This window comes from Ursus maritimus, unplaced genomic scaffold (assembly GCF_017311325.1).
Source record: "Ursus maritimus isolate PB19 unplaced genomic scaffold, ASM1731132v1 scaffold_21, whole genome shotgun sequence".
In the NCBI taxonomy this organism is placed as follows: Eukaryota; Metazoa; Chordata; class Mammalia; order Carnivora; family Ursidae; genus Ursus; species Ursus maritimus.
Genome location: NW_024424564.1, coordinates 48,450,185 through 48,463,027, shown reverse-complemented (window position 1 = coordinate 48,463,027; position 12,843 = coordinate 48,450,185). Strand labels below are relative to the sequence as shown.

Sequence of the window (12,843 nt, the reverse complement as noted above, 5' to 3'; positions counted from 1 at the left end):
TGCCTCTCTGCATCCCCTATCGGTGGTTGTGAGTTCTGTGCCTCTCTGCATCCCCAGGGTGGTTGTGAGTTCTGTGCGACAGCATTTAGCATGGGTCCACCCGGCACCTGCTCAGGGAATGTCTGTGCCTTTCTTCCTTCCCTTGACCATGGTCAAGAGTGTTGGCCATTTCCCAGTGATCTTCCTGGGGGGATGGGGAGGGGCTCCAGGATATCACCTGAAACTTCCTCCCCCCCAGCCTGGTAGCCCCGTGAGAATAGGGCCTTATCCGAGTGTCGTCATAATCCACTGCTCTGGGGACCCCCTACGTGGGAAACACTCAGGACACTTATTTAAAACGCAGATTCCCGAGCCCAGCCCAGCGGTTCAGACTCCTCACTGTGTTTTAACAAGGCTCTCCAGTGAATGCTGCTCCCTGAAATTGGGATCTCTGACCCAGAGGGCCTGTCCCAAGCTCCTGGGTGGACACAGGTGGCAGTCTTGGGAAAGATGCTAAGTGCACACAGTGCAGAAACAAGGTGTCAGTTGAAAGAAAAACCAGAAGGAAACGAGCTCAGCTTCTACCAGTAGAGGGGGCAGTGGGCCTTCAAACCACCAGGCAACCCCCCTTCCCCCCACCAACCCTGACAAGACACCCACCCCACCATCCCCAGACCTAAAGGAAGGGATTTCCGAAGGTTCTCCCAAGGGCCACACTTGGACCTGCAAAAATTTGCATGCTGCTTGACAACTATATATTTCTTATCAAGCAATTTTACAGGCTGCCAGCCTTAGCTTTTCTATTTTTCTCTTCCACCCACCCTATCCATCAGCCCAGGCTCTCCCTTGACAAGAGGGAGGCAGGCAGAGAGAGGACAGAGTCAGAATCAGGAGCTCAAAGGACCTCAGAAACCCTCTCTGGCTCAGCTCCTCCTCTTCTCAAACAGCCAGCCCTAGGGAGGGGAAAGGATGGGTCCAGGTATGGGCAGCAAAGTGCTGGAAGCTGAGATCCCGCATCATGTCTGTTCTGATGATGTTCTGAATGTTCAGTGTAGGAAAAGGACCCTTTCCCTAGATGAGGGCGCTAACGTAGTAGTTAAAGTGATTTCCTCCCAGACGACAGTTCCAAGAGTACTGGAATTACTAGCTCCAACCTTGGGGTCCCCATGCCATCAGGAACGCGACCCTCTGTCACACAGAGTCCTGGTGACTTAGCTCCTGCCTGAGATGAGGCACCAGGACAGCCCAGCTGCAGTCAGACGTTTGGGAAGCTGGAGGCCGAGAAAAGGGCCTGTGGGGAGAGGGGTCCTGCTTCTTGCCCCTGCCTCTGAGGGAAGCACACGGGAGCAGGGAGAGGAAAGGGCTCATCAGCAACCTGACCATCTGGCCCTCGGGAACAGCATGTCCAGCCCGGTGGCAGAGGCTGTGCTGAATGAGGCCTCTCTGTTTCTTCTAAGGGACGGAGAAGGAATAGAATGGAGAAGCATCCTGCTGGGCATCCCCAGGGCCCTATCCTGACTGTCTGTGCCAGTGTGCCCGGCACTCAGGAGAGAGCTTCCCCGGGGCGCAGCCCCATGCGCTTGGCTGGCTGCTGGGCACCGTCCGAAAATGCTCAGAGGGCCGCGGCAGAGGCAGCGACCAGCCAAGTCCTCCACGCAGAGGGACTTAGGAAAGGCGGCAGGAAGGGACAAGACAATGGGCCTTTCGTTTCTATGGAAACAGCACCTCAGGGTGAGGGGCTGAAGGAGCGAGAGCTCCCACTTCACCTGCAGTCAGAACTTGGGAAATGGCCCTTTTCGTGGTTGGGCTCACACCCCCCACCCCCACCCCCACCCCCGGCCTTCCCTGCCAGCTGTTCACCATGGCAACCTTTCCTCCAAACAAGAGGTGCACGGTGGCAGAGCGACTGGTGTTGGGGAGCCAGGGAGCCCAGCGGGAGTAGGACCGGGGGCCGCCACCCCTCCCTGACAGGACACAGGCCCGGGCCTGGGCTTGAGTCCTGGGACCACGGGGTGCACCTCCCCGAGCTTCTACCAGCCGCCTCTGTGGTAGTCGAGGGGAAAGTGGGAGAGAGCATCTTGTGCAGGACCTGGCACACGGACGTGCCCGAGAAATGCTTCCTGGCCAAATGGAGGTACAGCACTGGCACCCCGTGTCCCAAATCCACAGAGCCCCCCAGGCCTGTCCTAAGTCGGAGAAGCACAGACTGAGCGCGCGGCGTTCTGCGGCCGACTGGGGAGCCCGCGGACGGGAAGATGGCCGTGACCCTTGCACTCGAGCCACTGTCGGGTCAGACAGTGGGGGCCACCGGAGACCTGGGAGCACTCAGGCTGCCCAGGGCAAGGCCCCACCGTCAGCTCCCTGGCCAGGTGGCAGGCCAGTCTCCCTGCTGCCGAGCGCCACAGCCACAGGAGAAATCCCTTCCACTCGGAGGGCTGCTGCCGGGAGGAAAGGCGCCAGCGGCGGCCCCGCTGTCACCACCAGCCTCCGGAAAGGCTCGCCCCGGAGAAAGAGACAAAGGCCCAGACCTCCAGGGGCTCCCAGAGTGACAGCCAGAAAGACACCACCGCCAGGCACAACCTCTCCTGAATGCAAACACCACTTAACAAATAAGCACAGGGAAGAACCAAGTCAAACTACAACAGAAATGAGGAAAGTGGGTCAGGGCACTGGTGGGGCACAGGTGAGGGTGGGGTGTGTTTGAGCTGGTTGGATCGTGATGACAGGTGATGTGGCAAGGAACAAGGTTTCTAGAATGAGCCCTAGACTCAGAGGCAGAGGTCAAGGCTGGGTCAGGCCACTCAGGCTGCTTTGTCTGTTTCTTCCCTGACAAAGGAGAACGTTTCCAAGCCTCCGGCAGTAGTGACGATCGCTCTGCGACTGCTCCACGTCCAGCAGTGTTCTGAGCACTTCGCATCCTCAGAGCAGCTGGGCAAGGCAGGTGCCCTTCTCCCCTTTTATTTATTTACTTTTAAAGACTCATCTATTTGTTAGCGAGGGAGAATGAGAGAGAGAGCGCGAGCAGGAGGGGGGCAGAGGGAGAGAGAGAACCCCAAGCAGGCTCCACGGCCAGCACAGAGCCCCACGCGGGAGCTCAGTCTCGAGACCCTGAGATCATGACCTGAGCTGAAATCCAAGAGCCAGACGCTTCCGCCACAACGGAGCCACCCAGGCGCCGCGTCCCTCTGCCTTTTGGAGAAGGGGAGGTGAACGGGGACCTTCCGGGACAGGCTGGGAACGGAGGACGTCGGACCGCAGGGCCCGCGCTCTCCGCATGCCAGCCAGTGGCCTTTCTGCAGACAGGAGGCGACGCTCCCGGGTGAGGACGGGGGTCTGGCGCGCACGGGGCCGCGGGCGGGGGGCTCACCTGAGATGTCGGCACTGGAGCCCTCTCCGGGCCTCCTCCCGGCCACGAACTGCACCTCCGCGAAGGTCTGGGCGGAGAGGGAGCCGCTCATGCCGTTGGGCGCGGGGGGACCCTTGGCCCCGCGACCGAACAGCCTCTTGCTGAAGCGCCGGCCCTCCTTGGCCGCGGTGGCCTCCCCGTTGGCAGCTTCGCCCTTGCCGTTTCGCACAAGCGCCTCCGGGGGTCTGGGCTTCAGGTCCACGCGCAGGTGAGAGACCACCCTGCCGTCCCTCGGAGTCAGCTCGCCGCCAGCGGGAAGGGGCTCCACGGGGGGCAGCTCCTGCTCCAGCGTGACCAGGTCGTCCAGGAAGCTCTGCAGGCGCCGGTCCGTCTCGCCGCCTCTGCCGCCCTCCCCCTGCTCCTCGGGGTCGCCGCCGGCCTCCCGCTGCTGCCGCGCCGCCCAGCGCATCATCTCCCCGGGCGGGTGGCGGCTGCCCGACACCAGGGCGTACTTGGGGTTGATGAGCTTGCGAGCCACGGTGGAGGAGTAGTGGGGGCCCAGCCTCCCGGCGCCCCCGGCCAGGTTGAGCAGCTGGTACAAGTTCACCTCCTCAGAGATGGCATACAGCTCCCGGAACTCCACATCGAAGGGCTCCACGTTCTGCCCTGTGAGGAGGAGGAGAAGGTTCCTGTCCACGTAGGAGGCGCTCCAGGTGAACCTGGGAACGTGGGGACAGAAAAGCACGACACGTAGGCCCGGCCTGTGGCCTCGCCCTGCCGCAGCCCCCCGGCTAGCATCTCCACACCCCGTTCCCCCCACCCCCACTTTACTCAGACCTCACCTACCACGGAGGCCGGATGCCTCGCTGCCTGGACCCACATCCTCCCTCTTTCCCGGGTCTTGGCCTCACATGCAGAAAGCAGGCAAGGGCATGAGAAGTCAGGCCTGGATTCCAACCTGGTTTCTACCCTTGTATGCCTGGTCAAGTGGGGCTCATGGGGCGTCACAAAAGTGTTGTGAGGCTCCCGTGTGACACCACACATAAAACATTTAGCTCTGGCTGTGGCGCAGACACACACTGAATATGAATAGGTAGGGATGGGGCTGCTGCTGGTGGTGGTTTTATTGATAGAGAGAGAGAGCGCGCACAAGCATGGGGGAGGGGCAGAGGGAGAGGGAGAAGCAGACCCCCTGCTGAGCAGGGAGCCCAATGTGGGGCTCCATCCCAGGACCCGGAGATCATGACCCAAGCTGAAGGCAGACACTCAACCAGCTGAGCCAGCAGGCGGCCCTGCTGCTGTCATTTCTGTGGCTCTTCTCTGAGTCTTGAGAGCACTCGGTGTCTGGGAACCCCCACACTTTAGCCTCGTCAGAGGACTTCTGCCACTTACTGATTGTTTCACAGGCCCAGGTCTCTTGCCTCACCTAGATTTTGGTTTACTTGGAGGGAAGAGACCGCACAGATATACAGTCTCTCATGTTCCTGGTAATTGACTTCTGAATCGGAATTCGGGACACATTTCCTCCACACCACACCCTTATATTTTTTTGTTTTTTTGGCATATGAAAATTTTTTTATTGTCATGTTTTCGCCATCAAAGCTTACGATCTTGGTCTTTCCTTCTTGCCTTTGTATTAGGCGAAAAGAGAGACATTGGCTATTTTGACAACCTTAAAGCGAACTCCAGGAACGGCACCGACAGCGTGACCTTTGAGGCTAAATCCAGCAACCAGAACCTCATCGTTTTTCCTCAGTAAAACTCAAAAAACCATCATCGGGTACAAAAGCTGTGACTTTTTTGCCGTTCTTGATCAGCTGGACCCTGACACATTTCCTGATGGCAGAATGTGGCTGCTTGACTTCAACCCCTGCTTTTCCCAGCACAATTCCCTTTGCATGGGAAGTGCCTCCCAAAGGGTTGGCCCTCAGGGCTGTGCCCAAAGGGGTTTTCTTGTACTGTGTATCATGCCCCTTCTGATCTGTTGGCCATGGAGCTTCCTGGTAGTACGAAAACTGCGACACTTCCCTATCCTGCTGGCACCACAGGCCTGAGCAAAAGACACCACACCCTCACATTTCTTTCCCAGATCTGGTCCATTCTGCTTCCTGATTGTCCCACCCAATAACTAGCCTCAAAATGCAACCAGTTGCTGTGGACCACGAAAGGCAAGCCACGTTTAATGCCCAGTAGGAGTTCACCCACTTTCTGGAATAATCCAGTAGCCAGAAATTTTGAGGGCAGGGACTGGCCAGGAGGCTCTTCTTTGCCATTAGATCAGCTAATACCTCTTAAACTCATGCCTGTGGGGGCTCCGGCCCAGAGTCTTCCTGACCATGTACATTTGTTACCACAATTAAAGGCCTCTGGGGTTCTTCTCTGTCCTGGCCTAACTCACCTGTAAGATCCAGTGGCTACTTTGTCACCATCTACCATTAGGAACGTTGATGACAGGGTCCCCTTGATCTTCCCCATGGGCATGTAGAAGCCAACACCTGTCACAGAGCGGACACGGATGTTCTGTTGAGAAGAGGAGAAAGGCACTGTCACTCATGAGGCTCCGAGCCAAGTTTTGTGTGGGCAGAGGAGGAACCGTCTTGTCCGTGGAACCCTGCCTGTTGGTTCCTGTCTATACTAGACTCTGCTTCCTACAGCCGTAGAGGTGGAACCCCATTTGGAGAGCAAGAGGAAGTGAGCAAATCTTGCTTTGCTCATAGATGAGCCCAGGGTGGTTCCTGCCTGCTCCCAAAGCTCCCCAGAAGAGGACCACAGCCCTAGCTTTGATCCTGACAGTGACTCTGCAGGGTGAGCACCCCAGGACTGGGCCACAGCTGCCCCCTCAGCCTCAATAGTCTTGAGATAAAATTTAAGCTGGGCATGTCATTTAGGGTTATCAATTCACAAGGCCAGGTTTTAGACAGAAAGGTGTTGAGCTCTTGAAGTTCACCCGCGCACCTGAACTGGCAGAGGATGGGGCAGAGGCAGCCTCCATCTCATCTCCTGCCCTTCTTCCCCACCCTCCACCTCTACCCCAGGGATCCAACTTACCCGAATACGGAAGTCGGTGAGCTCTAGGCTCTGACACATTTCCAAGAAAAACTTCACACCCGCCTCATCCAAGATGATATATACTGGGACCCGGCGCTTAAAGGCAGCATCCACAATGTCTTGGAAGATATCGCCATCGGTGAAGAGGTCCATGACCACAGCAATGACCTGGATGGGGAAGGGCACTAGTGAGGCCTATGGTGACTCCATATCTACAGTGATACCCTGTGGCCCAGAGAGGACCGGCTGGGCCATGTAACTGGAGGCCAAGAGTCAAACACACCCCATCTGCACCACTCCTGGGTTCTCCATGTCCCCGCCCCCCTCTGAGCACATCTGAGCCTGGAGACGGCCTCTCTGCTCTGAGAAGTGCCTGGAGGTCCAGGCTGTGCTACTTGTACTTCATCCTTGACAAATCCCCACTACCCCACCCTGGGCATTCTCCAACAGCTCTTCAGAAGCCATATCAAGGAGATCTAGGAGGCTGAGGAAAGTTGGTCCTAGTGGCCTAGGGAAATGAGTAGGCTCAAGAAGATGAGATCACTGAGAAGCATGGGATGGACTCATTTCTACCACCTGCAAATCTGCTCAAACCCCTTTCTCTGCAGGCCCGGCTGCTTTGATCTCCCTAGAGCTGTGCAAAGTTCCATACTCCCCTTGGTGTGGATTCAGGTAGAGCTCCAGTTAGCTCAAACTCCCCCGGCCTCCAAGTGGCCATGTCAGCCCACAGCACCCTCAAGTCAAGCTTACTGCCTAGGACTCCTGATTTCCAAAAGCCCGTCCTAAAGATCTGTCCTGGAAGATGAGGCTTTCTGCAGCCTGAGGCAGATCTGTCTTTCTGACCTTAGCTTTTTCCATTTGCCTATGCAAACCTTCCTCTGCTCCAGTGGCAGGGTTTTCTTGCGGGTCCCAAGCATTGTGTGTGTGATGCAGAGGAAAGGGCACACTTTGGGGTCGACAGATCTGGGTTGTTTTTTTTTTTTTTTAAGATTTTATTTATTTATTTGACAGAGATAGATAGAGACAGCCAGCAAGAGAGGGAACACAAGCAGGGGAAGTGGGAGAGGAAGAAGCAGGCTTCCAGCGGAGCATGGAGCCCCATGTGGGGCTCGATCCCAGGGACCTGGGATCATGCAATGAGCCGAAGGCAGACGCTTAATGACTGAGCCACCCAGGCGCCCCAACAGATCTGGTTTTAACGACTTCCTGTGTATGTGACCGTAAGCAAATCACTTAAACTTGGTGAGCCTCTGTTTCCTCATCTGTAGAGTGGGGGTCCACTTTATCCTGCACCTTTATTTTGCCATGAGGAGTCTTAAATAAATGGTAATCACTGTATGGTTGAGGGATTCTGTTAGTTGTTGCAGCTGACATCCTGAACTCAGGCCAGGCCTGGTACCAGCTCCACCGCTGACACATCAGTGCCCCAGCTAACAACAGCACCTGTCGCAAAGGGTTGTTGTGAGGCTTAGGGAGAGAAACCATGAGAGCACTTAGCACAGTGCTCGGCACATGGTAAGCTCAGCAGTGGTGTCCTCCATCCCCACCACCCTCACACACGTGCTCTACCATCTCGCTGCCTCTACAGACCCCACCCTCATTCACACAATATTATTCACAACTGTTCTTGGCGCCTACATTTCATACTCAATCATCCATACAAGTTAACATTTACTGAGCCCCACAGGCAGAGGGAGGATCTAAAGATAAACTCTAATCCCTAACTTCCAGGGGTTAATCCCGTTGGAATAAGATATTTGCACAAAATAAGACGCAAGGAGGCAAAACGAGATACATGCTTTAAGAGATGTACAAATGACATGTGATGTGAGTTCCAAAGTCGGAAGGGGGGTGAGAGGAGGGGCACAGGAGGGAGGGAGACTGAATGATTACTTCTGGCCAAAGGAGAACTTCTTAAGAAAGGCTTCATCAGAGAGGCTAAAACCTGAAGAATGGGCAGCCTCAGGGACCAGAAGAGTTGGACAGGGAGGAAAACTGAGCAGGCAAGTGGGCAGGGCTGCCATGCATGGGTACGCAGGTTGTGCACTGCACATGGGCTTGGGGCTGAGGGGGTGAGTGGAAGCTGTGCCTGCCTGAGGAAGGGACAGCTTTTTCTAATCTGCACACAGCATCCCCATGGGCTAGCCGAAGCTATGCGGCGGGCGTTTCAGGCAAAGAACAAATCATAAACAAAGGCACTGAGGACAGGCACTAACATGCATGGCACACGTTCCATATGCTCCACACTGTTCCAGATGCTTTAGGTAAATTCTCTAAATTGATCCTCACAATGAGGAGGACTGTTCTCATTTTACAGATGAGGAAGTAAATGCAAAAGGGCTAAATGATGTGTCCAAGGTCAGACAGTTAGCATGTAGCAGAGCAGGGATTTGAACTCAAGTCTCTCCGACTCTGTAAGGTATTTTAGAAACATGATATCCAAAGCTGGTTCTTTAAGAAGACCAAACAGGATAGACAAACTTCTGACAAAAACAGGAAATGCAGATAAAGTGCTGAGTAAAAACAGAAATAACTACACATATACTTACTTTTTAGGGAATCATGCTATTTAAGAAATATTAAAAATGGCGAAAAGAATATTAGAACTATTTACACATTGATGAATTTGAAAGTGAGAATTACATGGTTAAGTCATTAAAAGCAAATTAAACATAATACAGTATAATCCGGTAAGGTTTATCCTGGAAACGTAAGGATGATTCAACATCAGAAAATCTGTCCTTTTAATTTATAACATTTATGGGGTCAAGGTGGGGAAGTCATATATTATCTTAATAGGTTTTTTAAAGTATTTGATGACATGGGGTGCCTGGGTGGCCCAATGGGTTAAGCGTCTGCCTTCAGCTCAGGTCATGATCCTGGAGTCCTGGGATGGAACCCTACATCAGGCTCCCTGCTCAGTGGGGAGTCTGCTTCTCCCTCTGTTCCCCACCCCGTTCATACTCTCTCTCTCTCTCAAATAAATAAATAAATAAAATCTTGTTTAAAAAAAATATTTGATAACATGAGATCCTGTTTGTGATTAAAATTCTCAAAAAAAAAAACACCAAAAAACAAAAAAACCCTAGCAATAGAAGGGACCTTCCTTAACTTGATAAAGTCTACCTACAAAAAAACCACATGAAACATACTGAACAGAAAAATGTTAGATGCATTCCCTTTAAGTCTCAAGAACATCAAAAATACTTTCACTACTGCTGTGGTGAAAAAAGTATTGGAGGTACTGACCAATGCAATATGACGAAAGAGAGAGAGAGAGAGAGAGAGAGAGGGGATTAGAAGAAACAAAGCTACTAGTATTTGGAGATGATTTTTTTTCAAGTAGTTTCCATGCCCAGCGTGGAGCCCAACACGGGGCTTGAACTCATGACTCTGAGATCAGACCTGAGCGCAGATCAAGAGTCAGGTGCTTAACCGACACAGCCACCGAAGCACCCTTGGAGATGATATTTTTATAGAAAACCCAGTAAAACTCGGAGGAACATTATCAGAATGAACAGGAGAATTCAGCAAGATTGCCACATACAAGAAAACTAACAAAGGCCAATAGCATTCTTCTGCTACGTAGCAATTACCTAAAAAAGGGGGAAAGGGGAGAAAAAATAAGATCAACTTTGCAATTTTCAGCACATAGGATTTAAGAATTAATACTTTTATGGAGAAATTTAGAAATCTCTGTTCAAGGATATTTTAAAATATGTGACTAAATGAAGAGATAAATTGTGTTCACGGATAATATGATTCAATATTTGAAAAATTGAATTCTCCCCATATTAATAAAATTCAATGCAATTCCAATGAAAGTCCAGTAATTTTTTTTGAGGAACTCAAATGATTCTAAGATGCAAGGAAGGGTAAAGATCTATAATAGCTAAATCAATTTTGAAAAAGAAAAGCTGAGGGGCTCCTGGGAGGCTCAGACGGTTAGACATCTGCCTTCGGCTCAGGTCATGATCTCCCAGTTCTGGGAACGAACCCTGCCATCCGCGTGTGCTCTCTCTCTCTCTCAAATGAATAAATAAAATCTTAAGAAAGAAAAGAAAAAGAAAAGCTGAAGGGGACACTTTTCCTACAATGCAATAAGCATTGTGGTACTGAGGCAGAAGGAATTGGAAAACAAACCAGTGGAACAGAACAGAGACCAGAAACAACTATGTGCCATAAACATATAGAACTTTAAGTCTGACAGAGGTGGAATCACAGCTCAGTGGAGAAAGACTGTTGCTTAGCTGATGTTAGCGGGAAATTGTCATACCATAGAGAGAAGAAGTGTATCCCCGCCTTACACTATATATAAAGGTGAATTTCAGGTAGGCTAAATACCTACATGTGAAAGATAAAACTAATACAGGAATTGATAAAATAGTCTAAAAGCATAAGACGTAAGGCAAATAAAACTTAAAAAAATAATGCATTTGGGGCGCCTGGGTGGCTCAGTCGGTTAAGTGTCTGCCTTCAGCTCAGGTCATGATCCTGGAGTCCTGGGTTCAAGCCCCACATCAGGCTCCCTGCTCAGCGGGGAGTCTGCTTCTCCCTATGCCCCTCACCCGCTCATGCTCTCCCTCCCTCTCTCTCTCAAGCAAATAAATAAAACCCTTAAAAAAAAATAATGCATTTGACAAATTAGGGATTTTCTGTTCAGAGGATGCTGTGGATCAAGGCAACTGATTGGTGACAGGGAAACGATATCTGCAATGTCTACAACCAAAAGGAATTAATAATATACAAGGGATCCCTGCAAATCAGCAAGAAAAAGACAGGGAACTAATTAGAAAAATGGGCAAAGGATATGAATAGGCGATTCCTAGAGGAGATACCTGAAAGGCTAATAAGAATATAAAGAGAAGCAGACCTCATTAGTAATCAGAAGAATTCAAGTTACAGCAGAGAGATAAGAGAGAGAGAGAGATACCGCCTTACAGCTCTAAGACTCACTGAAATTGAGAAAGCTGGCTAATCCCACCCAAATGCGGGAATGTGAGGGCGGGGGAACCCGCGTGCACTGCTGGTGGGAGGGAACACTGCTGCCTCTATTCCCTTCAGCAGTGGGCAGAGCTCAGTGGATTCAAGAATGTGCATCACTCAAGTCAGCAGTGCCACCCTTGGCCGTGCACCTAGGGAACCTCTTGGATCTTTGCAACAGTCTGTGAGGGGGCAGGAACAAAGACATTCACTGCAGCTTTCTTTGGCATAGCACGGAGTTGGCCACAATTTAGATGTCCATGCCTAGAAGAACGGGTAAGGAAAATGTGAGGAACGTGCATCGCAGAGTGCTTGGTAGCCAGCAGAAGCAATGTACCACTTCCAGGGCAGAACCTGAACAGTTCTTTTGAAAATGGAGAGTTTGATTTGAAATGTCAGGGAATGAGATTTATAGCCTAATACCATTTACGTAAATAAAAACGCACGACATAAAATAACATTGCATATGTTTTTCAATGCTACAGGCATGTGCAGGGACATATACTAAACACATTAGGGTGTCTGCCTGTGGAGGGAGAAAGGAATTGAAGGAGAAAATAAAACAAGAGGGGCCTTCTGTGGGTGAATGGGGGCAGTGGCCCATGACCGGAGGGTTGCAATCAGCTCTGCACTTAAGGTCCAAAGCAAACAGACACACCCAAAGCCAGTGGCCCAGAGCAGTTCAGGGTAGTGAGGACAACAGGGTTGGGCTGGGTCATGGAGGGTTCTAGCTGGCTGCTTCGGGCTCCACTGCATCAGAGCACACACCCCTCCCCCCATCTCGCAGGGCTTCTGATACCTTCCCTCCCAAGTGCTGTCTGAGGCCAGAGGCCATTGTTTGCTCATTTCCAAACACTCTGCAGTGTCCGGGTCAGAGTCAACTCTCAGTGTATTTATTGCTGGGGAGTGCCTGGCTGGCTCTCAAGGCGCTGCTGGATTCACACTCTTGCTTTCCTTTCACAATTGCAAAAGCAAGCAGGGAGCTGGCCGCCCTCACCCCTACCCAGCCCCACCTGGCGGAGGATGTGACGTGAAAACGGATCTGGAGCCAGAGGGAGAGATGAGTCCCGAGGGCCCCGCTTTCAGGAGGCTTGGTCTGCAGCACCCCAGCGAGAGCCAGCCATCTGTGTCACTACCAATTAAACAGTGAAATATCTGTAGTCGGAAGAGAAATCAATTGCTCTCTGACTCCTGCGATCTCGTTGTGGAGGAGAAGTGATAATTACCCTCGGCTTTGGTCTCTGGAGGGCACTGCCTGACATTCAGCTCGGCAGCCTCAGCCCCAGGAAAACCAGCTCCCGCTCCCTGCGCCGCTCCCTCTGCCGTGGTGTTCACTGTGCCACGTGATCCTCCGCCCCAAACCCAACTTCGAGACTCCCGGTGCAAATGGAAAATGAGCTTTGAAAAGAAGGACGTCACAGGCTCAGAACCCGGGGAGACAGATTTTGTCAGGAGAGAAAAGTCAGCGCCCCCGCCCCCCCCCCCCC

At 52.2% G+C, this 12,843-nt stretch overlaps 1 protein-coding gene and 1 pseudogene across 1 annotated transcript in view; both read right to left on the bottom strand.

Moving 5' to 3' along the window:
• Window positions 1-12,843, bottom strand: part of FAM83F (family with sequence similarity 83 member F) — a 34,006-nt gene that overhangs the window by 6,197 nt on the left and 14,966 nt on the right. The window contains exons 2-4 of the mRNA XM_040637571.1: window positions 6,374-6,541; window positions 5,724-5,845; window positions 3,347-4,044 (exon numbers count right to left, since the gene is read on the bottom strand). Coding sequence (XP_040493505.1) covers window positions 3,347-4,044; window positions 5,724-5,845; window positions 6,374-6,541 — 988 coding nt within the window. The remainder of the gene's footprint in view (window positions 1-3,346; window positions 4,045-5,723; window positions 5,846-6,373; window positions 6,542-12,843) is intronic.
• Window positions 4,827-5,669, bottom strand: LOC121104466 (annotated as a pseudogene).